A 26458-nucleotide genomic window follows, 5' to 3' on the forward strand; every position below is an offset into this window, starting at 1 on the left:
ACTACGACACATACAGTGTAGTCACTATGCATATATAGACATATGACTATGGTAGGGATTAGATTGTGAGCTATAGGAAACGTGGGGCCCTGGTCAGTGCACAGCCTGGTGGGAGTGGATGGTGGAGGCAGCGTTCTACAAACAGCAAAGAAGAATTGCAAAAGAAACCTAAACAATAGGTTGGAATTGAAAAGTATACAGTGTATATATTCACAAAAGTGGGTAACCTCCTAGGTAACCACTGTACAGGCAGGTGAGGAGATTAGACCTGTCCTCACTCAGGATTAAAAGTCGTTCTCTGTAGATCAGGAAAAAAAAATGGGGATCGACCGCTCCACCAGGGGTAGATATTGGTAATATAAGAGTGAACAGATAAAAGATACTAAAAAGTTCAAAATTCCTCAGGAGGTGGTGGTGGACTCGCCTCCTTTAAGTAGACAAGATACTGTCAGCTTTTTAACAACAACAGGTTTATTTATATATTCTAGACAACCATGCAACGCGTTTCACAGAAATATTCTTGCTTCCTCAGGCAATAACAAATTGGAGTACATGCAGTACCGTCTCAGGTCACGATAAGCGCCTCTCTCATACCGATACCAATGACTCCGGTAATGCATGAAAGGGGGAGCTCTGGTGCCAGTGGCGTCTTTCTCAGAGACAACTAGAGGCTGTTTTTAGCCACATCTATCTGCTGTATTCTTGTCACTAGAGTTGGGCCGAACCTCCGATTTTAGGTTCGCGAACCGGGTTCGCGAACTTCCGCGGAAGGTTCGGTTTGCGTTAAAGTTCGCGAACCGCAATAGACTTCAATGGGGATGCGAACTTTGAAAAAAATAAATTTATGCTGGCCACAAAAGTGATGGAAAAGATGTTTCAAGGGGTCTAACACCTGGAGGGGGGCATGGCGGAGTGGGATACACGCCAAAAGTCCCCGGGAAAAATCTGGATTTGACGCAAGGCAGCGTTTTAAGGGCAGAAATCATATTGAATGCTAAATGACAGGCCTAAAGTGCTTTAAAACATCTTGCATGTGTATACATCAATCAGGTAGTGTAATTAAGGTACTGCTTCACACTGACACACCAAACTGTTCACTGAACAGAACAGGTATGCAGTGGTGGGTTCACTGAACAGAACAGGTATGCAGTGGCGGGTTCACTGAACAGAACAGGTATACAGTGGCGGGTTCACTGAACAGTACAGGTATGCAGTGGCAGGTTCACTGAACAGGTATGCAGTGGTGGGTTCACAGTACAGGTATGCAGTGGTGGGTTCACAGAACAGGTATGCAGTGGTGGGTTCACAGAACAGGTATGCAGTGGTGGGTTCACAGAACAGGTATGCAGTGGTGGGTTCACAGAACAGGTATGCAGTGGTGGGTTCACAGAACAGGTATGCAGTGGTGGGTTCACAGAACAGGTATGCAGTGGTGGGTTCACAGTACAGGTATGCAGTGGTGGGTTCACAGAACAGGTATGCAGTGGTGGGTTCACAGTACAGGTATGCAGTGGTGGGTTTACAGAACAGGTATGCAGTGGTGGGTTCACAGAACAGGTATGCAGCCAGGGACAAGCTAAGCCTAACTAATCTTTCCCTATGAGAGAGAGTGTGCAGCAGCTCGCCCTACTCTCACTAATGCAGGCACACGAGTGACCGTAATGGTCGCCGCTGCCTGCCTTTTAGTAGGGGGGAGTGGCTCCAGGGGCTAGTGTAGCCTAATTGGCTACACTGTGCCTGCTGACTGTGATGTAGAGGGTCAAAGTTGACCCTCCATGGTGCATTATGGGGCGAACTGAACTTCCGCAAAGGTTCACCTGCGGGACGCGAACGGTAACCACGGAAGTTCGCATGGAACCGTTCGCAGGCGAACCGTTCGGCCCAACTCTACTTGTCACTAGGGGTGTAACTAAAGGGGAACAGCCCCTGCGATCACAGGGGGACCCAGAGCTATGGAGGGCCCCAACTACTAACCTTCCCTTCCTTTGATACAGGGGACTATACTTCAGATCAAGTGTTTTTGTGGATAAGCATGCTATGGATGTAAAGATCATAATGGCCACACTTGTTATGATACACAGCAATTCCCGTACAGGACTCAACCCTCAACGGATATAATATTCAACTTTGTCTTCATTTCATAATTGAGGACATATACACAGCATGACATTTTGGGCATTGGCCCTTTATCAAGTGCTAATGCCCGAAACACCCAAATTGCTGTGCATCTGGGACGTTGTACATTTAGAGGTGTGATGGACCCCTCGCCCCATTCAGACTTCCCAAAAATTCACGTGATATAATCTTGAGGCTGGTGGACCATTTTTCTACGGTTTGTGACCACACTTGTTATGACCCTTGTGAGATGGGCCCAAAAGGCCACGAAGGGTACCATGGGGGGGGGAGGGGGGGGGCAAAGGAAGGTGTGTGAACATTAAGGGGGGGGGGGCATAAACATTTTGTTGAGGGGCACCTGACAGCACCTGACTTCCCAAATATTCAACTGTGAAAGTTGTAACGCTACAAAGCACCACAAACATCTTTTTGGCACCATTCAAGAATGTTTCCCAACTGGTTGATGTTTTCTTTATGATGTCTTTTAGAAACACACGAAGAAGCGTCTCTGCCCATCTAAAAGCACAATTTTTCTTCTGATACGCATCCCTCATGGCAGTATCTGCCTGGTTCCCCTTTGATTTTTTTCCCACAGCAAATTGCCTATTATTATTATTTAATATTACTATTAATCAAAGTGTTCCTCCTGTAGTCTTCAATGCAGTCTGTTGTACCCTATTATGTAAACATTTGCAGCACTTCTTTGGGACGTTGATTTATCACTAGTAGAGGTAAGTATACAATACACTTAAAGAGACTCTGAAGCCACATAAAATCCCACTTTTTATTTCACATTCCTCTTCTACACTATAACCCAAGCTAAAACGCTGCATCCTCGTGGTAGAACGCTGTGTTTAACCCTCCCCCAAATCCCCTGGGCAAGATGCGAGCAGCACTTCCTTGTAGAGGCAGGGCTTAGCGCTGTAGCTCTGCCTCTACTAGCGTCAATCCCCGCGTCTCTCAGCCTTCTTTCACTGAGAGGGGCGGGGAGAGACGGCGATTAGAAGTGGATTGTTGCTAATGGAGGCAGAGCTATAGCGCTAAGCACTGCCTCCTTGGCAGCAAAATCCACGACCAGGAAAGTCGTGGATTTTTGCCCCGGTGTTTGGGGGGGGGGGTTAAACACAGCGTTCTGCCACGGGGATGCTGCATTTTAGCTTGGGTTATAGTGTAAGGGCTGGTTCAGACAGACGTTTGCGGAGCGTTTACCGCAAGCGTTCGGAACATCGCAGTAAACGCTCCCATTCAAGTGAACGGGTCCCGATTTTCGTGAGCGTTCGAGCTGCCCCTGGAAGCGGCCAACAGCAACGGCTAATGTCCCCCTAGGGGAACAAAAAACGCGACCGCATCGGAACGTGACGCGAAGGCTACTGAAATCCTGACTGCGTAGCTGCCGCAACGCCCCCAGACGCGACGCCATGCAGACTCCGTCTGAACCAGCCCTAAATGTTAAATAAAAAGTGGGATTTTATGAGGCTTCAGACTCATCTGCAAGTCTTCACTAACCAAGAAAGGAAAAGAATTTCAGTGAACCAAAAACATTTACCATAGCTCCTGATCAGTGAAATAGCAGCGGTTTAATTAAAGAGGAACTCTAGTGAAAATAATGCACTGGTAATTAATAAAATTCCCTTTTTTTTTTTTTACAATATTTATCTATGAATTATTTGGTAAGTGTTTTTACCTTGTAAAATGTGTCATCACCCTGATTTACATTCTGAAATTTTCAGATGACGACACCTGTCCTATCAGGTTTGTTTGTTTCTGAGAATTCCAAAGCCAGTGAAAATAATGCTACGGCTCCCAGAAAGCTCTGGGAGGAGAATTCAGTATAGCTAAACAGCCTAGGCTAAGCATCACTGGGAGGGTGGGGCTCCATACCAATATACAGAAATATTATATATAAAGTATTTCTGATGTTGAAGTTAGGACAATTACCATATTTATTTATTGTATTTATAAAGTGCCAACATATTACGCATTGCTGAAAAGTGGGTATCCTGAATAATTTGCTCCATTCTGCTTTATGTCAGCACAGTACCTTTAACAGCTAATGGCTTTGATTTGCTACATTTTATTATTTGCCTGGATCAGAAGAGATGTGTGTTAGGAGAATGTTCTGTTTAACACATACATGTAATTAAAGTGGTCTGAAAGTCAGCATTTCTACTTTGCTCTAATAGATTCTCTACAGCTTTAAAGCTACTATCCCAGAAAAAAATGTAGAAGAACATCATTGAAATGGTTAAACACAGCACTTTGTCCTGTTATGCAAAGGCTATTCAGCTTCAAATCTGCATCCAGACTGGAGATAACAGTATCTTTGTTTACATTCCAATGTTGTTACATTTGTGTTTAAACAACTGAAAAAAACTCTGTGAAGATCTCTGTGCTTCAAGCACACACACAGTTCAGAACAGCTCATTAGAAGATTTTAATATATAATAAAAAGCAGCTGGAATAAAATGCAATGGCAGCTTTCAGGGCAAGATAAACTACACTTTGGAGACTTGTCATTTGTAGACAGACAATATTACTTCTGCACAAAATCAAATATGATAACTGCATGAGTTATAAAAAATTAGGAAAACACATTTTTATTGAATGTTATGTCAGAGTTTCAGACCACTTTAACCACTTAAGGACCACAGGCTTTACTCCCCTAGTGACCAGGCTATTTTTCACCAGTTAGGCCACTGCAACTTTAAGGGCTCGCTGCAGGGCCTTACAACTCAGCACACAAGCGATTCCCCACCCCCGTTTTCTGCCCACCAACAGAGCTTTCCGTAGAGCGCATCGCTGTACAGTGTAAATAGACGGTGTCTAACAGTCTCCTACTGGGAGTGAGATAAGTGGAGATGCACACGCATCGGCAAGCGCATCTCTTGCAAAACTCCGCCCCAAGACTTCACGCCAATTGGCATTGAGTGGTCCTGAAGCTGCCGCTGCGTCCACAGAAATTTGGGCGCAGGGTAAAGCCAAAAAAGTCTCACCCTGCTCCTGCAAAAATTTCCGGCGGGGTTCATTATTACTCTCCCTTCAGGCCACCATTGACACTGTGGTAGGAAGTAATTTGGCTTCTAACTGTTGCTGGCGGCAGAATTACGCTGTTTTTAATGTAACTTGGGCTCCGTCTTTTGGCAGCGCCCAAATTACTGACAGAGTGCGGCTATATAGCCATTAATTCACATTACAGCCTATGGTGGCACTGGCTGCGCCCAAATTTCCAGAACGATTTTTGCCTGACTCGCTGTTCAACACCCTTCAGTAGAAACACATGATCAGTTTATCATTTACCATTAGCAGCATCCTGCACTTTGTCCAACCATTCCCATTATCTGCGGGGAGTTTGTATTCACCTCCTCTGTTAACCGTAACCTCTTAGCATCAATTTTTTATTTGCAGCCTTGTCGTTCTACATCAGAGATTTTATTGAGTTTACCCACATTAATTCACAAATCAACGTTCGTCAAACATAACTCACTACAATCAGTAAATTAACTTTGCCACAAATGCTGCTGCGTGCAATCAATCAACACATCAAAATTGCTGATCAACAAAACACATCATGAAATAAATGAATAGAGCTAGAAAGTATTACTCATTGTTTGCCATATCTGCATGTAGCAGTCATATCTATATCGCCAGAGTAAAACTATTTATTATTGAAGGCCGATTACTTAAAGGGACTCCGAGCTCAGCCAAAAAATGAAAGTTGTACTCACCTGGGGCTTTCTCCAGCCCAGTGCTGGTCGGGAGGTCCCACGACGGCGTCCTGGCTCCTCTCCATGTCCCCGCTCCGGAATGGCTGACCGGCCGCAGCCCGGGCGACACTCGGCCGAGTGTCGGGCTGCTCCTTCTGCGTATGACGTGGCTGACGTCACTCGCCGGCCGCCTCGCGTCATCACGGCGGCCGGCGTGGCAGTATGGCGCATGCGCGCTTTAAACGCGCATGCGCAGTACTGCCACGCCGGCCGCCGTGATGACGCGAGGCGGCCGGCGTGTGACGTCAGCCGCGTCATACGCGGAAGGAGCAGCCCGACACTCGGCAGAGTGTCGCCCGGGCTGCGGCCGGTCAGCCATTCCGGAGCGGGGACATGGAGAGGAGCCAGGACGCCGTCGTGGGACCTCCCGACCAGCACTGGGCTGGAGAAAGCCCCAGGTGAGTACAACTTTCATTTTTTGGCTGAGCTCGGAGTCCCTTTAAGGTGGCTATTAGCCATACATTTCCCCTAGACCAGTGATCTGCAAACTTGGCTCTCCAGCTGTTAAAGTGAACTAAGCAGCTCCTGGCTTCAAATAGCTGCAAGGGCTGCCATTGTTCAGAAGCTCAACCCCTGCTGTTTTACAACTAGCATTGTCCAGGCTAGGTGTGAAATTCTTCAACTGTAACTGATGTTTTCTGTTTGAAGTACAATGGTGGTTGGTTTGTGATCAGTTAAGTCTAATGAGGTGATTTCTTTTCTATGTTCCACCACTCCTGCTCAGGGACCGCAGGTCCTTTACGGATTGACAAAGTGGCTATTTTAACCCTTAGATGTAAAAAAATGAGGTAAATTGAAAGTTTTTTTTAATAATAAACCACATTTTTAGAATGCATTTTTAATTTGCTATAGAGCTGCCCTGGGTGTTAAAAATGATGCTCGGTTCACTTTAAGGAACTACAAGTCCCACAATGCATTGCAGTAGTCTGACAGCCACAGTCATCAGGGGCATATTTGGCTGACATAGCGCCTACGGCAAACACTGAAATTGTGCCCCCCTCCCCCCATCAGACCACCTAGTCCCATAATAACAGCTCCTTTTCTTGCAATGATACAAGTCTCCCCAGTATAGGTTGCTAGCGTTAACCCCCAAGTAAAAGTAACCAGAAGTTGCACCGTAGTATAGGTAGCCAGAGGTAGTTCACCAAGTATAAGTAGACCCATGTTTACGTTGACCTCCCAGTATATGTAGTTAGAGATGTCTCCCCAGTATAAGTAGCCTTCTTTTGCTTGGTAAGAGGTATCCCCCAGTATAAGTAGTCCCTCAGTATAGGTAATGAGAGGTAGCCCCCCCCCGTATAGATTTGGCAGGTGTCCCCCAGTATAAGAAGACCCCCCCAGTATAGGAAGTGAGAGATGTCCTCCAGTATAAGAGCAGGTACAAATGCCTGAGAGGCATCCTTCAGTATGGTGGTGAAGCATGAGGGAGGAGGAGGCAGCCATGGCGCCCATGATGCTGCGGTGCCCATGGCACAAGCCATGCCTGCACCCCTCTAGATACTCCTCTGACAGTCATGATTCATAAAGGAAAATGCATCGTGGGACTTGTACTTCCTTAACAGCTGGAGAGCCAAATTTGCAGATCACTGCCCTAGACGATTGCTCATCCAATTTGATCATAGCTTCCAACTGTCCCTTTTTCAGAGGGACAGTCCCTTTTTGGGAGCCCTGTCCCTCTGTCCCTCTTTCCTCCTCATTTCTCCCTCTTTCAGGACTTTGTCCCTTTTTCTATATAAATATATATATTTCTATACTAAAAATGTGTTTGATTGACTCTAAACTTTATTCCCATCCTTTAAATTGATGTATTGCTCATTTTAAAATGTTACTATGAAGGAAAATTAACCAGGATAGTAAGGACCAGTGTGGTTTCAATTATAAAACAACATATTTCTCTGATGAAATCTTTATGGTATGTATGACTAGGGGTGTGGTGGGGGCATGACCAGGGGTGTGGCAGGGGCATGGCTTAAGTGTCCCTTTTTCTTATCTCAAAAAGTTGGGAGGTATGAATTTGATCATAATATCAATCAGAAGCAATTGTTCTGTCCCACTAATGGAAAGAAAACTGCTAACCAACATAATCCGATGGAATCAATCCCAAAAAAACCCAAAACAGATCAATTCCATTTATCAGATCAAATTGGTTAGTAGATCTTCCGTTAGTGGGCCCGAACAATCAAATCAGATAATGGATTGTCCAGGGAATTGTACAGGAGTCATGCTTTTGTCGCTAAGAAATTTTGATGTGTTGATTGATTGCATTCAGCAACATTTGTGGAAAAGTTAATTTACTGATTGTAGTGAGTTATGTTTGATGAATGTTGATTTGTGAATGAATGTGGGTAAACTCAAAATCTGTGTTGTAGAACAACAAGGCCACAAATAAAAATACAATCTTGCAAAGTCTCAGTAGTGGAAGAGTAAACTAAGTGAATATACTGTACTTTGAATGGATAACTAAGGTAGTCCCTCATATTACATAGAAATAGAAAGATAGTACAATCAAGATTATATTAGTTAGCACCTTAAAGGGAAGATCCACGCTGAACATAAAAAAAAAACTGCACTTACCTGCCAGGTCGGCTTCCGGGTCAGCTTCATGTGCGCTCCACAGCGCGGGTTAAGTGGTGTACGTGACGTCATCGGGTCTCTACTGCGCAGGCGCAGTAGTTCTGCGCCTGCGCAGTAGAGACCCAATGACGTCCCTACACCACGTGACCCCCCCGCCGTGGAGTAAACAAAAACTGACCCGGAAGCCGACCTGGCGAGGTCGGCTTCTTCACCGCTGGACGCCGGGAGTGAGAGGAGCTGCTACGAGGGCACCGATCGACTGGCAAGAGCTGGAAGAAGCCCCAGGTAAGTGCAGGTTTTTTTTTTATGTTCAGCGAGGACCCACTAAAGCGATTTTTTGAGCGTTTAGGGAGCGATTCAAACCGCTAGCGATTTCCCTAAACGCTCAGCTGATGTTAATGGATGGGCTAAATTTCCCTGGAGCAATTGCGATTACCAAATTGCAAAACTTGGGACATGCAGCATTTTTCGCGTTTAGCGTTAGCGATTCTGCAATGTAAAGTATACAAACGCTGGCATATTCGCTCATCAATACCTGAACAGAGCAATTTTGCTAGCATTTTGAAATAAATTACTGCACACTATAACAAAATTAAAATTAATTGAAAGGACCAATCGGAATTAAAATCGCTAATCGCTACACAACCGCTGGCAAATTAATTACACTTTTTAAAATTGCTACTGAAAACGCTCATGAAATTACTTGCAAACCGCTCATACAAAACGCTAGCGGCAATCGATAGCGTTTTCTAGTGGGTTCCAGGCCTTAGGCTGGTTTTACACCTTGTTGCGTTAAGTGTGCAAGTTTCCATAGACTTGCATGGCCCTTGCGGCAGGAATGCTGCAGGGAAGCATACCGCGTAACTAAGCAGTGGGCAAGTGTACAGGGGCACCGCTAGGGCAGTACAAACAGTACTGCTGTATGGGGCCCATGGAGAATCGGGCCTGAAAAGGGCAACAGCTTTGTGTGAACAGTGTGGGAACCTGAATCCGAATTTAGTCATAGCTATAACTAAGGACCCGTGTGTCTGAAATGCGTCAGCTGCCAGCTTGTCTGCTGAATGTACCAATAAAGCAACCTGGATTTTATCTTTCTATGGTGTGCTGCGGGCATTTTTCTTGTTCTGTACAGTATGGGGCCCTACAGGAGTAAATGGGGCCTTAAAGTTTTTGTGTATTATAAAAAATTGCCCAAAAAAGTCTTCCTATTCCTTCCAGTTCCTTTTCTAGTTTTTAAGGTCTCCCTGTCAAGTATGCAAACAGTCTTTGATATATTGCCTGCAGTTTCACTTGTCTAATGACTTTTGACATATTACGGGCTATTGATTGTCCCTTGGCACCAAGTATAGCCAGTCTGGCTGCCAGGCATATATTGGGAATTATCTCTCTCTTTTGGATGGGTATTTTATCTATAACAAGATTGCCTAATTTTGAAGTTGGATAAGGTATCAGCTAAGCCATGGTCTTCATTAGTACTGCATGAGTTATCTGTCCATCAGTAAGCATGGGGAAAAATGCAGTAAGGGACTTTTGGCCCGGGGCATTAACAATTGAAAAGGACACAACACCAGGTGAATAAATGATTGCGTCGTAGTTTTCTTATGGCTTACAATTTGCTTGCAGGAGTTTTCGCACATGCAAAATGAGGCGCACCACATATCAAACGCTATCACTTAAGATAAAACATATAAAATGATTAAAATCTGTTTAAGGAGAGGTAATGTTGGCTTGCCTTCCTCTGAAGATACGCACCAGGCATATATGGTGGACATTTTTGAATCCTATTTGCACAAAAACAACAAGTTTCGCAGGTCTGTCCTGCTTCTTCAGGTCAATGACTGTAACGTGCCAATGGCTGGGGTTTATCCAGCACATGCGCCTCAATAGTTTAAAGTAAATGCGAGGTGAAGAACGTGTATATAGCTAAGTCTGTGTGTCCCTCGCACGCACGCATGAGAGGCGCGTATGCGCATGCAGGAGCTGACCAACCCTTCTTGTTGGCAATCTACTCCGGAGCTGACAATTGATCACTGAGGCACAGCTGAACTGTGGCGAGGGACACGCACACTTCTAGGGCCTGGAAGAAGCCCCAGGTAAGGCAAGACACAAAACATTTAGGTCACTCTTCTCCTGGTGGACTCAAAGCGCCAGAGCTGCAGCTACTAGGGCTCACTCTATAGGCAATAGCAGCGTTAGGGAGTCTAGCCCAAGGTCTCCTCACTGAATAGGTGCTGGCTTATTTCCGCGGTAATTTCTGCCGATTTTAACATCAATTTTCTCAAAAACTACAAAGTCTTTTTGAAATATTGTTTTTCTTCTGTTTCCATTTGTCTGATTAACATTCCCTGAAAATTTGGTGTCTTATGGAGGCTTTGCTATTAACCTCGGCATAATACCGCATATCGGTAATGAGAATTTACTGTATTTTACATTACAGTCAACAGCGGCCAACTTTGGCGGTTAATAGCAAAGCCCCTGTAGGCTCTACAAACACCAAATTTTCAGGGCATGTTAAGCAAAAAAGTGGAAAGAAGAGGAAAAAAATATTTCAAAAAGACCTTGTAGTTTTTGAGAAAATTGATGTTAAAATCGGCAGAAATTACCGTGAAAATCTGCATTGGTACCGCTATGCGGTATGATGCCAAGTTTAGAGGTTAATAGCAAATCCCCCATAGGTGCTAGAAACACCAAATTGTTAGGGACTGTTAAGCAGAAAAGTAGGTACAAGAGGGAAAAACATCTTTTAAAAAGACCTTGTAGTTTTTGAGAAAATTTATTTTAAAGTCGGCTGACATTACCGGTAAAATTTCCGGGAAAATCCGCCTACCGCACTTCAATTACCGACTTCCAAATTTCAATGCGGAAATGCAATTTCCGATCGGAAATTCAGATATTTCATTCCTGCGGAATCCGAATGAGCATCCCTACTAATGACTACGACTACTTTTGGGTCACTGCGCACACAGTTTATCTTCAGGAGTGCTGCTGGGGAGTTGGCGAGACAGTGGCAAGGAGTGGGTGTGTTTTTGGACACAATGGGTGTTTTTTTGGCATCTCACAGCAGCTCATGCAGCCCCTTCTGGCTTTAACTTTCGACAAGCTTTAACGTTAGAAAAATGGGAGACTGCAACAAATGGGAGCAACTTGGAGCGTCAATTTCTGCACATTGTTTCCCAATGAAGATTGGGTATGCATGTTTATATTTGGTCCTAAAATTGACATCTGGCACACTTTAAATAACTGACTGGTCCCTGCCTGCCCCACATTATTAGGCAGGTAACATTTAATTGTGGCTACACTTTGATGCCCCCCCCCCTCCCCCAATGCTCACCCCTTTTCCTTTGCCTCCCCTTGGTGCCCTTCATAACCTTGGGGCCCATCTCACAAGGGTCATATCAAGTGTGGCCATCATGATCTTCACACCCATAACAAGGGTAGCCACGAAAACCCTTGATCTGAAGTATAGTACCCTGTATCGGAGAGAGGGATGGTTAGTAGTAGTTGGGGCCCCTCAAAGCTCTGGGGCCCCCTGCAGGGGCAGAGGCTGCTCCCCTCTAGTAACGCCCCACAGTCTATGCTCCAACATATAAGGCCCCGTTCACACTGCATGCGTTTCCAGCCGCGTTTTGGAAACGCGTGCAGGTGGCCGACACACACGACATCAGACAGTGCATAGAGTGCACTGTCTGATGTTCACACTGCATGCGTTCCGGACCTGTGCGGTCCGGGAACGCATGCTGCACGCATTTTTTGCCAAAACGCGTGGCTGTCCCATTCACTTTTCAGTGATGGGATCAGCCACGCAACGCACACAAACGCGGATGGCGTGCTTTCGCATGCATTGCGTTCCGCACGCATGGCCATCCGCGTTTGTGATGTGAACGGGGCCTAAGGGCATCCAGTTATTTGTTTGTTTGTTTTTTTGTGTGGATGTTTTAACAATATTTATATGGACTGTTTTAACATTTTTTTTTCTGGTGTGCACAGTCACAGCCAGCCTGCAGCCATTTGTGTTTGGGCTGTATCTCAGCTTGGCATCCTGTTGTGCATTATGCAGTTAGGAGATTATAGGATAGAATGCTATGGTAGATAGCCATCAGGATTCAACTGCAGCTTGCTCCATACTTGGCACAGACAATATTTCATTTTATCTTTTTTTTTTCCGTTTTTCAAAAACTTGTATAAAACTTAAAGGCAATGATTTGGGGCTCCATCTTCCTTTCACCAGCGACATAATGCTATGGGCATTAACCATGCCTTGCTGAGGGAGCATGTGCAGCACTTAAGAAAACCCTCTCCGTCTTTCATTCCTGATCTTAATTTGTAAAAACAAGAGTGGCTTGGGGGATATTGCCCCACCCCGGCTCTCCCTTGTTCACAGACTGAAAGGATCATGGCAACTCAATGTGCATCGCTCAGGGACCAATTTGTTTGAGTTGACATGTGCAGGTTAATAGACTAACATGCGCATTTTAGGAGTTAAAGATGTCAAGAACTGTCCCCTGGGTGCTGCGAGCTGGTGCGTTAACTGTTCACCTTACCTCGAGAATTCAAAAAGCAGCTAGTATCTTTTACAGAAGTCACGGAAGGTCACTGCAGACACAGCTGCTGAAACACTCCGGCTTCTGTCTCCCTAAGCACAGTTTAATAGGGCAAAACCAGGCAATCTGCAGGCACTATAACATCCCTTCCATCACTCCCTGTGAGGAGTGTGTGCATTCTTCCACTATCCATGCTTCCAATCTAGTCTTTTTATTTATTTTTTTGTAAACTTTTATTCCTTCAAAGTTTGAGAACAGAATTTTTTATTTAAAAAAAAAAAATCTTAGGCATAAAGAAATCTACTAATAATCAAAGCAGGTTTGTTATATTACCTAGACCTGCTAGTAAAACTTGGATACTTGATAATTTTTAAAAATTATTATTTATAATGAGCTGGTTTGATGTGGAGCCCACCAAGAGCAAGGTTGCATTATGTGCAGACTTATAACCTCCCACCCCCTTGAGTGTACAATGACCATAGCCACACCTTCTGCCCACCCACCTGATTAAAATCAGCCCCTACAAAGGAGCAGAGGTTGGATTTTTGTTAAAGAGAACCCGAGGTGGGTTTGAAGAATATTATCTGCATACAGAGGCTGGATCTGCCTATACAGCCCAGCCTCTGTTGCTATCCCAAACCCCACTAAGGTCCCCTGCACTCTGCCATCCCTTATAAATCACAGCCATGCTGCTGACAAACAGCTTGTCAGAGCTGGCTGTGTTTATCACTATAGTGTCAGTCTGCTGCTCTCCCCGCCTCCTGCAGAACTCCAGTCCCCGCCTGCATCCCTTCCCTCCCTGCTGATTGGAGGGAAGGGACGGGGGCAGAGACCGGAGCTATGCAGGAGGCGGGGAAGCAGCTGAGACTGACACTACAGATGTAAACACAGCCTCAGAGCATGGCTGTGATTTATGAGGGATTGCAGAGTGCAGGGGGACTTTAGTGGGGTTTGGGATAGCAACAGAGGCTGGGCTGTATAGGCAGATCCAGCCTCTGTATGCAGATAACATTCTTTAAACACACCTCGGGTTCTCTTTAAATGCTGAAGCAACCTGGAGGAAAAAAAAGCAGATTCTCATCTGTGGAGAGGAAAGGATCCTATAGAGCTTTTCCGATCCTCACTCAGTGTCCTCATTCCGGCACTGTCCCCTGTTTGACACTTCCAGGAGCCCTCAGAAGGCATTGGAAGAACTTTTGCTTCAGGAGATTGGTGTCTCTGTACTGTGCTTGCACAAAATTCAGTATGGAGCCATCAATCTTCGGACGCACTCAGAGACACAAATGCTTCTGATGCCATCCTAGGATACCCGAAGGCCTAGCTGACCAGTTGGTTGAATACCTGCAACGGTGTTGACAGCACTGGAGCAAGGGCACAGAGAGGACCGGGAAAGCTTTATAGAATCCAGAGCTTTTCCTCTTCATAGGTGAGTTTCTGACTTTTTTCCCCCAGGTCACTTCAGTATCACTTTTAAAAGATACCTGAGGTAACATGTGACACGATGAGATAAATATGGGTATGTACAGTGCCTAGCACACAAATAACTATGCTGTGATCCTTTTTTTTTCCTTGCTGTGCCTGAAAGAGTTAAATATCAGGCATGTAAGTGGCTGACTCAGTCCTGACTCAGACAGGAAGTGACTACAGTGTGACCCTCACCGATAAAAAATTCTAACTATAAAACACTTTCCTATCAGAAAATGGCTTCTGAAAGCAGGAAAGAGATAAAAAATGTCAATAGTTGATATATTTTAGCTCTGGCATACTTCAATGAATGTGTCATTGAGCAAAAACACTAAAACAGTTCAAACTTAAAAAGTAGATTTAAACATAAAATAAAACTGCCTGTTCAGTAAGCCAGCACCTATTTCAGTAAGGAGTTTCTTGGGCAAGTCTCCTTAACACTGCTACTGCCTACTGAGTGCGCTCTAGTGGCTGCCTCGCAAGCGCTTTGAGTCCGACAGGAGAAAGGCGCTATACAAATACTGCCATTATTATTATTAAAAAGTCATTTTTAGGAGAAGGAAGATAGATACAATTGTTTATTTCATTACTTTATTTTTGCCTCGGGTGTCCTTTAAGTGGGTGTATGTAGGGCATTATGAGTGTGGCCCCACCCTCTGCCCATTCACATGTATCTGCATCAATGAAGACTAGGCCAACTTATGGTCACATGAAATGAAAAGGGTATGTCTGTGGTCACTGCAGTATGGTTTCTATATGGATAAGTTCTGGTGCAGAAGAACCTAGCAGACCTCTTTGCAGCCTTTAGCAGCCCAGCCCAGTCAAATGCCAATTATACGTACATAAGCCACAGTGAGATGCTAAGTGATGATGCAGCAAGCTATCTCCAGTAGGGGGTGGTGTTTTGTTTGAGGGTGAAGGAAGAAAATAGACAAACAGTTGTGTAGAGGATATCACTTCTGCCTTGTATTGTGGGGTCCTTGGAAAAAATATGGGCCAAAAACACTATCTGCATGCAGTTTCTATATCCACATAATGGCTCTGTGGTATATCTCTGGGCACTCCAGCTTCCTCCCACATTCCAAAAACATACTGGTAAGTGAATTTGTCCCCCCCACACACACACACAAAATTGGCCTTAGAATATGATAGGTTAGTAAGGCCTCTTTTCCACTAGCAAGTGTAATCAACTGCATTTACGAAGGTGCAAGTTGCTTTTTCCATTACCTACAATTGCACCGTATAGCTATCGGGAGCAGAGTGAGTTAGCACTTGCGTTAACATAAAAAACAATGCACACTAGTGGGAATTGAGCAACATGTAAACTGCAGTGCTCTAGCGATTGGCAGAATGGCTGCAATCTGCTTTTTGAAGCGGATCACAGCCATAGGAAAAGAGCCCTTAGACTATAACTATGGTATAGAGTATAGATTATGAGCTACTCTCAGGGGCAGTTAGTGACATGACTAGAATGAATCTCAGGGTTCATCTTAAAAGCACACCTAAATTGGACCGTAAATACATTTCTACTTACCTGGGACTTCTTCCAGCCCCCCCCCCCACCCCCATAGTCGTTCAGATCCCTCGGTGTCCTCCAGGTCCACTCCGCTGTATTGTTGCCCCTTCTAGAGATCTGAGACTAAAACTCAAGACGCAGGCTGCTATGCCTATTCACTCATGCTACTGTCGACGGAAGCACTCAGTGCATGCGCAGTAAAATTCTTTTAAGAACCAGGCATGTGCAGAATGCTCCTGCTGATGAAAAGACAATTAAAGAGGCACACAGATGGGACAACGCATGCAAAGTAGCCTTCAGTTGGAGTTGTAGTCACAGATCTTTTGGAGGGGCCACTGGCATAATGGAGGAGATCCGAGGGACACCAAGGGATCTGAAAGACTATAGGGGTTGAAAGAAGCTCCAGCTAAATGAAAATCTACTTTTTTGGTCCAATTCAGGTGTCCTTTAAATATCAGAAAATTCATAATTTGTACTTTCGTAATTTTGTGTGGTAATTTCATGTTAAATCATAATTTTGTGTTCAGTTTCGTGTGGTTTGTAATTTTGTAATTTCTTGTAAAACAAGAAAATTATAAGAAATTACAAAAATTATGGGAAATACGAAATCGTAACTTAAGGTTTTACACAAAAATTACCAGAAAAATTATACAAATTTAAGTATTTATGAAAATGTAATCACAAAAAATGAACATAATTATGAAAACTATCTTAGTTATGAAAAATGTGTGTATGGTCGTAATTACATTAAATGTTGCGTAATTTAATGATTATGATTTTTCCTTTACGATCTTAATTACATTATGTGCAATTTCGCAAAATCACAATTAGCACATTACGATCATTATTAGTACAGAATCCTCAGTGTTTACGCAATACAAGGTAGATTATTCCATAGGCTCTGAAGCCAACTGATCATTGGCTAGACAGATAACTAAACAGCTTATGGAACACTTTAAAAATCCTCATTGTATTTATATAGGGCTTTATACAGTATATACATTTATATATTGTACAGTAATGTACACAGTACATAAGTGGGGAGCATAGATACATAAGTAGTTCAACCTAGGGTTGCCAGGTGTCCGGTTTTAGACCGGACAGTCCGGTTTTTGGCCGCTGTGTCCGGTGCAAAAAGGCATGCTAAACCGGACAATTAAGATGTCCGGTTTTATGCCTTTTCCGGCGGCTGTCAGTATTGACAGCCGCCTGTAGCAGGAGGAGAGCAGCGCAGTGGAGGGAAAGCGGTGGGCAGCGGCGGAGAAGGGGGCCATCTCCTCCCCCTTCTCTCACCTTAGATGCTTTCCGTCCCTCGCTGTCTCCTCCGATCTGTGTGTGGCTGACTGGCGGTGGCGCTTGGCAGCGGACGGGACTTACCTCCCGTGTCGCTCCATGCGCCGGCCAGAAGTTCTGGTGCCGCAGCCGCTGCTCTGGTCTGCATCAGACCAGAGTAGTGGCAACTCATCCCGCGCGGCGCCTGCGACGAGACCAGTCACCAGACGGAGGAGACACGGAAGGTAAGTTCCGCCCCTCTGCCAGCCACCGCACACACCGATCGGAGGAGACAGCGAGGGAGGGAGAGGACCCTAAGGTGAGCGAAGGGGGGGAGATGGCCCCCTTCTTCACCGCTCTCCCTCTTCTCTACGCTGACTGCTTCCCTCCTGGGGGGGGGGACACACACCTGCCTACATATACTGGGCCCATATACACCCTGGCTACATATACTGGGCCCATATACACCCTGGCTACATATACTGGGCCCATATACACCCTGGCTACATATACTGGGCCCATATACACCCTGGCTACATATACTGGGCCCATATACACCCTGGCTAAATATACTGGGCCCATATACACCCTGGCTACATATACTGGGCCCATATACACCCTGGCTACATATACTGGGCATATATACCCCCTGACTACATATACTGGGCCCATATACACCCTGGCTACATATACTGGGCCCATATACACCCTGTCTACATATACTGGGCCCATATACACCCTGGCTACATATACTGGGCCCATATACACCCTGGCTACATATACTGGGCCCATATACACCCTGGCTACATATACCGGGCCCATATACACCCTGGCTACATATACTGGGCCCATATGCACCCTGGCTACATATACTGAGCCCATATACCGCTGGCTATATATACTGGGGACATATTCCCCTGCCTACATATACTGGGGACATATACCTCTGGCTACATATACTGGGCACATATATCCCTGGCTACATATACTGGGGACAACTGGCTGTTTGTCATTATGTGCAGTTACTGGTGAAAAGCTGTCTCTTATTATGTGCATTTACTGGTGAAAAGCTGTCTCTTATGTGCATTTACTGGTGAAAAGCTGTCTCTTATGTGCATTTACTGGTGAAAAGCTGTCTCTTATGTGCATTTAGTGGTGAAAAGCTGTCTCTTATGTGCATTTAGTGGTGAAAAGATGTCTCTTATGTGCATTTAGTGGTGAAAAGATGTCTCTTATGTGCATTTAGTGGTGAAAAGATGTCTCTTATGTGCATTTAGTGGTGAAAAGCTGTCTCTTATGTGCATTTACTGGTGAAAAGCTGTCTCTTATTATGTGCATTTACTGGTGAAAAGCGGTCTCTTATTATGTGCATTTACTGGTGAAAAGTGGTCTCTTATGTGCATGTACTGGTGAGGACAGTTAGTGACATGGCTATGTACTCTGTAATGTGCTGCAGAAGATGTCAGTGCGATATAAATACTGTAAAAAACATTTTTTAAAAAGCCCATTGCTTAGCCCCACTCTACATAAAAGTGCGCTTCTGACTCCGCCCCTAACTCCACCCCCTGTCCGGTTTTCTCCATCAGCCGACCTGGCAACCCTAGTTCAACCATATCTCCCAACATTTTGAGATAAGAAAGAGGGACACAAGCCACACCCATAACCACGCCCCAGCACACCCCTAGTCACTCATACCAACAAGATATGATAAGAAAAAATTGTTTTATAATTCAGATCACACTGGTCCTTTCTATTCTGGTTCATGTTGCTTCATATTAACACATGGGAATAATAAATATATAAATTTAAAGGATAGGTGTAAAGTTTAGAGTCACTTAAACTAGAAAAAAAAATTAGTTTTACTCACCTGGGGCTTCTACCAGCCCCCTGCAGCAGTCCTGTGCCCTCGCAGCCACTCACTAATGCTCTGATCCCCTGCTGCCAGCTGGTTTCGTTTTTCCGAATCAGAATCAATTTTATTTCGCCAAGTAAGTTTGCACCTACAAGGAATTTGTCTTGGCAGTTGCTTAACAAACACAAACAAAAACAATACAAGGACAGACAGTGTGTATATTACAAGTCAAGGACATTATAAGTATAGTGGCAGTAAGCAATGTGAGAATTGTTCATTTACAGTTCTGTGCTGATTACTTTCAGCCCTAGCAGCTCTAACGTGGTTCAGCATTTAGTATGATTACCGCTTGAGGAAAAAAGCTGTTCCTGTGTCTGGAGGTTTTAGTTGCGATTGACCGGAATCTTACTCCTGAAGGCATGCGCTGGAAGATGGAGTGAGCTGGGTGAGAGGGGTCAGAGGCAATTTTGGTCGCTCTCTTTCTGCACCTGCTAGTGTAAAGATCCTGCAGGGAAGGTAAGCTACAGCCAATTATCCTTTCCGCTGTTCGGATGATGCGCTGCAGCCTCCCGTTTTCTAATGCTGAGCAGGAGCTAAACCATACAGTCATAGATGATGTTATGGTGGATTCAATAATTGCAGTGTAGAACTGCACCATTAAATTTTGAGGTAGGCCAAACTTTTTCAGCTGCCGTAGATGGTACATCCTCTGTTGCTCTTTCTTGACAATAGTGGCCGTATTGTTATCCCATTTTAGGTTTTGCCGACAGGCCGTCAGGACTTGCCACGCGTAGCTTTTTCCACAGTCCCGACTGTAATTAGTGCTATTGCGGCACAAAAAATACGCGTTGCCACATTACGGATGCATAGATATGCAGCAACGCGTATTTTTGTACGCGTTGCAGCCCGCAATAGCGCTAATTACTAATTACAGTCGGGAATGCGGAAAAAAGCTAAGCGTGGCCAGTCCTGACGGACCTGTCGGCAAAAACGAAACTAGATGGCAGCGGGGGACCAGAGGATTAGTGAGGGGCTGCGAGGGCACAGGACTGCTGCAGGGGGCTGGTAGAAGCCCCAGGTGAGTAAAACTAATTTTTTTTTCTGACATAAGGTTCACTTTAACACATTGTTCAGAAGAAAAAAACATATTATTACATAGATTTGTACATGTATCCTGAAAGAGGGACAAATGAGGAAGAAGAGAGACAGTGGGACATGGCCCCCAATGAGGGACTGTCCCTTCAAAGGAGGGACAATTGGGAATTTCTGGTTCAACACACAGTGCAATCAGAACAACCAGCAACACTAATACAGAATACTGTAAATACCAGTACAAAGCTGTTATGTAGTTTGAAATAATCCCAATACTGTTACATGTTCATTTTATAAAGTACAACAGAAATAAGAAACACTAGGGGGAGGACCCTGCCCTTGTAAGCTTGCAATCTAGACTCAAGAATGTTTTGTATTCAATGTAGAACGCCACAAGACTCCATGCAATTCTTGTTAAAGTCTTCAGAAGCCAAAAACAATTTAAAAATGTGTCTCCAAAACTTGGGGTACCACTAAAAATCAGGGACACTTGGCAACAGTGGCATAACTACAATTCATGGGGTCTCCCAGCTAAACTTTGATGGGGTCCACCCAAAGTTCACACACCTTCCCCCTGCCTCCCCATGGTGCCCTTCACGGCCTTGGGGACCATCTCACAAGGGTCAAAGAACAAGTGTGGCCATCATAATCTTCACACCCATAACAAGTGAAGCCACAAATACACCTGATCTGAAGTATAGCCCCTGTATTGGAGGAAAAGAAGGTTTGTAGTTGCCCCTCCCACCCCAGTTCTGGTCCCCCTGCAATCGCAGGAGATGATCCCCTCTAGTTACACCCCTGCTTGGCAATAAACAACCACAATAGTGTCGCCTTTACTTGGCAGCAGAGACGGATTAAGATGTAGCAGAGCAAGGTAGCAGATTTGGAGACCCTTGTGGTCCTTTTGGTAAGCTGAAGTGGTGAAAGGTCAGAGAAGGTGGCAGGTGGGCCCCTTGACACCCACTAGCCCAGTGATCTGCAAACTTGGCTCTCCAGCTGTTAAGGAACTACAAGTCCCACATTGCATTGCAGCAAGCAGTCTGCCAGCCACAGTCATGATTCATAGAAGCAAATGCATTTTGGGACTTGTAGTTCCTTAACAGCTGGAGAGCCTAGTTTGCAGATCACTGCACTATCCTCCCCCCAAGCACTAGAGATGTAGCGAACGGTTCCCGAACCGTTCGCCGGCGAACATCTCTGAATACATGGGGCATTTACTACTTCCGGGTCGCTCTGACCCGGAGTAGTACGCCTGCGCTGCCCGGCGAAGCGCGTCCTAGATCGCGCTCCTGTTGCCGGGCACTCTCTGCGCATGTGCGTGACGTCATGAACGACGTCACGCACATGCGCAGAGAGTGCCCGGCAACAGGAGCGCGATCTAGGACGCGCTTCGCCGGGCAGCGCAGGCGTACTACTCCGGGTCAGAGCGACCCGGAAGTAGTAAAAGCCCCAGAGATGTTCGCCGAGCGAACAGTTCGCAACATCTCTACCAAGCACCTGCTTAGGTTGCCTGGTGGATGATCCTGTTGTGCTTGGCAGCAGTAAAAAAAAAAAAAAAAAAAGTCATGGGTAGCATAAGACGGGTAATCCTGTTTTTGTCCCAACCCACCCTGGCATTGCAAATCATGCTAAATATTTTAGACACATTATTACATCAGCAACACACACTCTAATTATTTTGCCAGCACAGTTTAAAAAAGGAATTATGTACTTCCGCTGCCAACTCCCAGACAATAAATACAAAGAGCAGAACTTTTTCAGGCTTCTTGGCAGCTAATTGAAGAAAGTAGGTTCCTGGGGTTCATACAGCTCACCAGTGGGCACAGGACATTCACCAAGATGATGAAACAACAACAACAAAAGTACTGTTTACTGTTAAAATATTCAGGATGCTTTCAAATTGTCAACAAGCATCATGTGCTCTCCTGGAGAGGGGGGAAACAAAAGCGCATAGCGGTGCTTCAATGCAAGTCTGCAGTCAGCTCGGTGCAGACGCTTTCACATTGGCCCCGGTATATTAAAAACACTGCAATTTAACAAGCAATTCAGGAAAATGGCATAATTATACTGATGTAGGTTATGCTGGAAAGAAGAGGCGTCCTACCTGTGGTGCACAATGTAGGTGATAATAGAAGCGAACAGGCACAACAGCATCACAGCAGTGCAGGCATAAACCACAGGGTGCAGAAAGTCCCCTGGGTACGGAGGGTAAGACAGCACCGTCTTCAAATCCTAACAAGAGAGGTAAACAACATTATACATTCAGCTTTAGCTATATAAAGAACACAATAAAACCTTCTGCCATTCTCAGGCAGTCACATTTCTGTGTTGTTGTTTTTTTCCATTCTTCTGGCCAATGTACAGAAATATTCAGTTTTCCATGCTGCCAAGAGCTGCCTTACAAATGAGCGGCTTAGTTGACCCGGACTGGCATTTGCAGCAAGCAGATGTAAGCTACAGATCACCTGCCTTGTGAACTGTCACTTTCTTAAAGGACCACTATTGCAAAAAAAAAAAAATCAAATATATAAAATATATGGACACATACAAATAGGAAGCAGCAGCAAGAGAAGCAGAACTATATGGGTAAAAGAGGCACGCCCTGGTGTGTATAAAATTCTTTAAAAACAATTAAAAACGAAAGAAAGGGAGGTAGCTTACCTCGAATAACAAAATCTTTCTAACAAAAGATTTTTATTATTAAGCACAGGCAACACGTTTCATGGGTCTATGCCTGCTTCCTCAGGCCAATAACCGTGCTAAATGGAAAAACCTCATAAGCATAAGAGAGGCTCCCTATGCTAATGAGGTGTTTCCATTTGGCACTGTTATTGGCCTGAGGAAGCGGGCTTAGACCCGTGAAACGCGGTGCCTGTGCTTAATAATAAAAAGATTTTGTTGTTAGAAAGATTTTGTTATTCAAGGTAAGCTACCTCCCCTTCTTTTCTTTTATTTTTAAAGAAGTTTATACACACCAGGGCGCTTCTTTCACCCATATTGTGCTTCTATACCCCCCAACATATCCTGTTGGAGGGGTTCAGACAGATTGCATGTGGTTCACACCACAGGGGACAACTGTCGATTTTCCTAAGAGAGCAACCGCCACCAGGTCCGGCTGGACCACCCCGAGTGGAGTTGGGTTTATGGTCTCCACCTGCTACTTGTGGTCGGTTGCCCCTCTGCAACCGGCCTTTGTGAGTAGTTCTCATTATACCACTTATAGACCTTATACCAAAATGTATTACACTATTGGGCTACCATCCTGTTTATGTTTCCTGTGTCTTTTCTCCAGGGTGTCAAGACACCCCTACCATACCACAAGAGAAGCAGAAGGTCCGGGCACCAGCCAGTACTTGCAAAGTCACCTTTTATTTACCCCTTTTTACACCATCCGACATACAATACAAGATTCTGGTCTAACATCTGCTTTGCAGGCTGTCCTGCTTCTTCAGAGGCTGATTTTTGATGTATTGCCTCTGAAGAAGCAGGCTTGCTTGCTGCCACTTTAAATCTTCATTTCGGAGGCACAGCCATTGCACCTGCCATTTGTCTACTGCTAGTCAGACTCTGGTGCCGATTCTCTATCTTTCATCATCCTACAAATAATAAATGTTTCCTCAGAGTACAATGAGCTATACTTTACTTTTCTTTTATGTTGCTGTCACTTACAGTAGAAATCTGACGGAACTGACAGGTATTTGACTAGTGCATCTCTTCTTGGGGGATTTTCAGTATTTAATTTATTCTTTACAATAGCATTCTCTGGAAAAGATCTATACAAAGATGCAGTTTGCACACTATTCTGGCAATTGGACTGAGCAAGTGACATTCACAAAATGCTTTTGAAAATAAAGAAAACCCTGAAACTGCCGCATGAGGACATGGGCTAGTCCAAATCTTGTCAGTTCTGTCAGATTTATACTCCCTACTATAAGTGACAGCAACATAAGAGAAAGTAATTTATAGCATATTTTAGTCTGGGAGAAATTTACTTTTTATTTATGTTTTCATGTATTAAACATTTTATATATTTTTTCCGATAATGATCCTTTAGGGCTCATTTACTGTATACCGAGTGCACATTCCCTTTGGGAACATTTGCATTAGTACTGTAGCAATACAATTTCAATTGAATGGTTTTCTTTTAATGCGGTTTTTGTACGCGCTGATCGAAAAAAACCGTTTGCTGCAGATTTTCGCTCCACACATCAGTTTCCCACGTAATAATTGGCAGTTATGTCTGACACATGCAAAAATTTGTGTAAGGTACCATAAAAATTTGCATATGGAAAAATGCATGCAAAATGTAATGTAATATCCTTGTGGAAACGGACCCTTACTAGTTCATGCAGGCTCTGCCTCCTTATTTAGTAAGGGGTTTTTGAGTACCTTTTAGTCAAATACAGACAAATGTGATGTTAATCAGCCTCTGTAACTTAATTGGACACCCTGTATCACTAAAGCCTGGTACACACCTTCAATTTTGATGGCCCAATGATTGGCCGATTTTACCATGTCTATGTAGTATGAAGGCCAACAACTATGGAATACTATGAACACATAGGGCCTGATTCACAAAGCGGTGCAAAGTGTTTGCACGCCTGTGAAAAGCCCTTTATCACGCCTAAACTCAGTTTAGGCGTGATAAAATGAAACTCGCGCAAAGTTTTGCGCGCGCAAAGTTTTAAACCCTATGGGCGGTGCGCGTGGAGTTGCGCGATTGCGCGCGCAAAACTTTGCGCGCGGGACTTTGCGCGCGATAAAGAGCTCAAAACGGTGCTAACTCAGCAGTGCAAAGGTTATCACGCCTAAAGTCTTTTAGGCGTGATAACTGAGTTATCACCGCTTTGTGAATCAGGCCCATAGTGTAGGTAAACTCTCATACTACATCAAGTGTGCCTGAAGAGAATGCCAGTTACATACCTGAATTCTTAACCTTTACAGTGAGACAAAGGAGAAATTACAAAGTTGTATAATGGTCATTGCCATTTTTTTTTTGCCTTTTATATTTCCAGAAACCTTTTATATTTCCAGAAACCAGGACAGTCTTTCTCATTAGAGATATCAAAACAACTGTTTTGATATCTCTAATGAGAAAGACTGTCCTGGTTTCTCCAGCGAAGCAACCTGATTTGGCATGCCCAGTGAGGAGACCTGTTTTGGTATCTCCAGTTAGAAGATCTCTTTTGGTATATCTAGTGAAGGAACCTGCTAAGTATTTCCAGTGATTAGACTTGTTTTGATATGTCAATGAGGAGACCTGTTCTGGTATCTCCACTGAAGAGATCGGTTTTGTTGTCACTACTGAGATTTGTTCTGGTTACTACTACAAGTCTTGTTTTGATACCAAGTGATTAAGTTTTGGTTTTGCTTATTTTTATTTTAAAATACTCCCTGAGATCTCAGACATGCTCCGTCACTTCCACCAGACAACCTGCGACCTGGACCAACTAAGGTCATGCTGAAATGCCCTGACCTGTTTGGACCAGCATTTCACAAAATAGTCAATCGTTCTCTGCAAGCAGGGAGGTTTCCTACCTCTCTAAAAGAAGCCCCTTCTCAAAAACCTTCCATGGATGCAGGAGCAATGAGCAGCTACAGACCTGTCTCCAACCTCCCCTTTTTAGGGAAAGTTATTAAAAAGGCTATCTGTAACTTCAAGCCAACTCTCAGCAAACAACATCTTGAACCATGTACAATCAGGCTTCATGAAACACCACAGCTTTGAACTATCCCTGATCCAGGTCTGCAACGATCTGCTCATGACAAGGGACAGAGGGGAATGCTCCATCCTAATCCTGTTGGATCTCTCGGCAGCTTTTGATACAGTTGACCATGAAATCTTGCTCAACAGATTGCAGGAGTACTGTGGCATCAGTTAAAGGGAGGGGGGACACCAAGAGCCCAATAGTGTGATATTGTATAGATGGAAATTAATAATGAGTAATATAACAATTTAATACTCACAAACCAGGGTTACCATTAGGCAGCCACTGTGAAGGCAGGTGGGGAGATTAACCTGACCCCACTCAGGATTAAAAGTCGCTCTCTGTAGATGGGAGAAAGATGGGTACAACCCTCCACCCAGGGTAGACTTAGCAATATGTAGAAGCTTTCCAGAGGCGCCAATAGAATAATAGTCACTCAAACGAGCTTAAAACCGATGGGGCAGTGGTGGACCTATTCCATCCATGCGGACAAAGCAAACAAAGGAAGGACTTTGGCATCAACAGCGTATACGGTTCCCGACTGCGGGTTTGACCAGATC

General features: G+C 44.5%; 1 protein-coding gene across 10 annotated transcripts in view; it reads right to left on the reverse strand.

Moving 5' to 3' along the window:
• ADGRA1 (adhesion G protein-coupled receptor A1) overlaps positions 1 to 26458 on the reverse strand; it is a 1508265-nt gene that overhangs the window by 322833 nt on the left and 1158974 nt on the right. For all 10 annotated transcript variants that reach the window (XR_011024437.1, XR_011024435.1, XR_011024438.1 and 7 more), the window contains one exon: positions 22295 to 22422. Coding sequence is in view for 2 of the 10 variants with exons in the window: in XM_068257544.1 (XP_068113645.1) it covers positions 22295 to 22422 (128 nt within the window). In the remaining 8 variants the exon portion in view is untranslated. The remainder of the gene's footprint in view (positions 1 to 22294; positions 22423 to 26458) is intronic.

Source organism: Hyperolius riggenbachi, chromosome 10, assembly GCF_040937935.1.
Source record: "Hyperolius riggenbachi isolate aHypRig1 chromosome 10, aHypRig1.pri, whole genome shotgun sequence".
In the NCBI taxonomy this organism is placed as follows: domain Eukaryota; kingdom Metazoa; phylum Chordata; class Amphibia; order Anura; family Hyperoliidae; genus Hyperolius; species Hyperolius riggenbachi.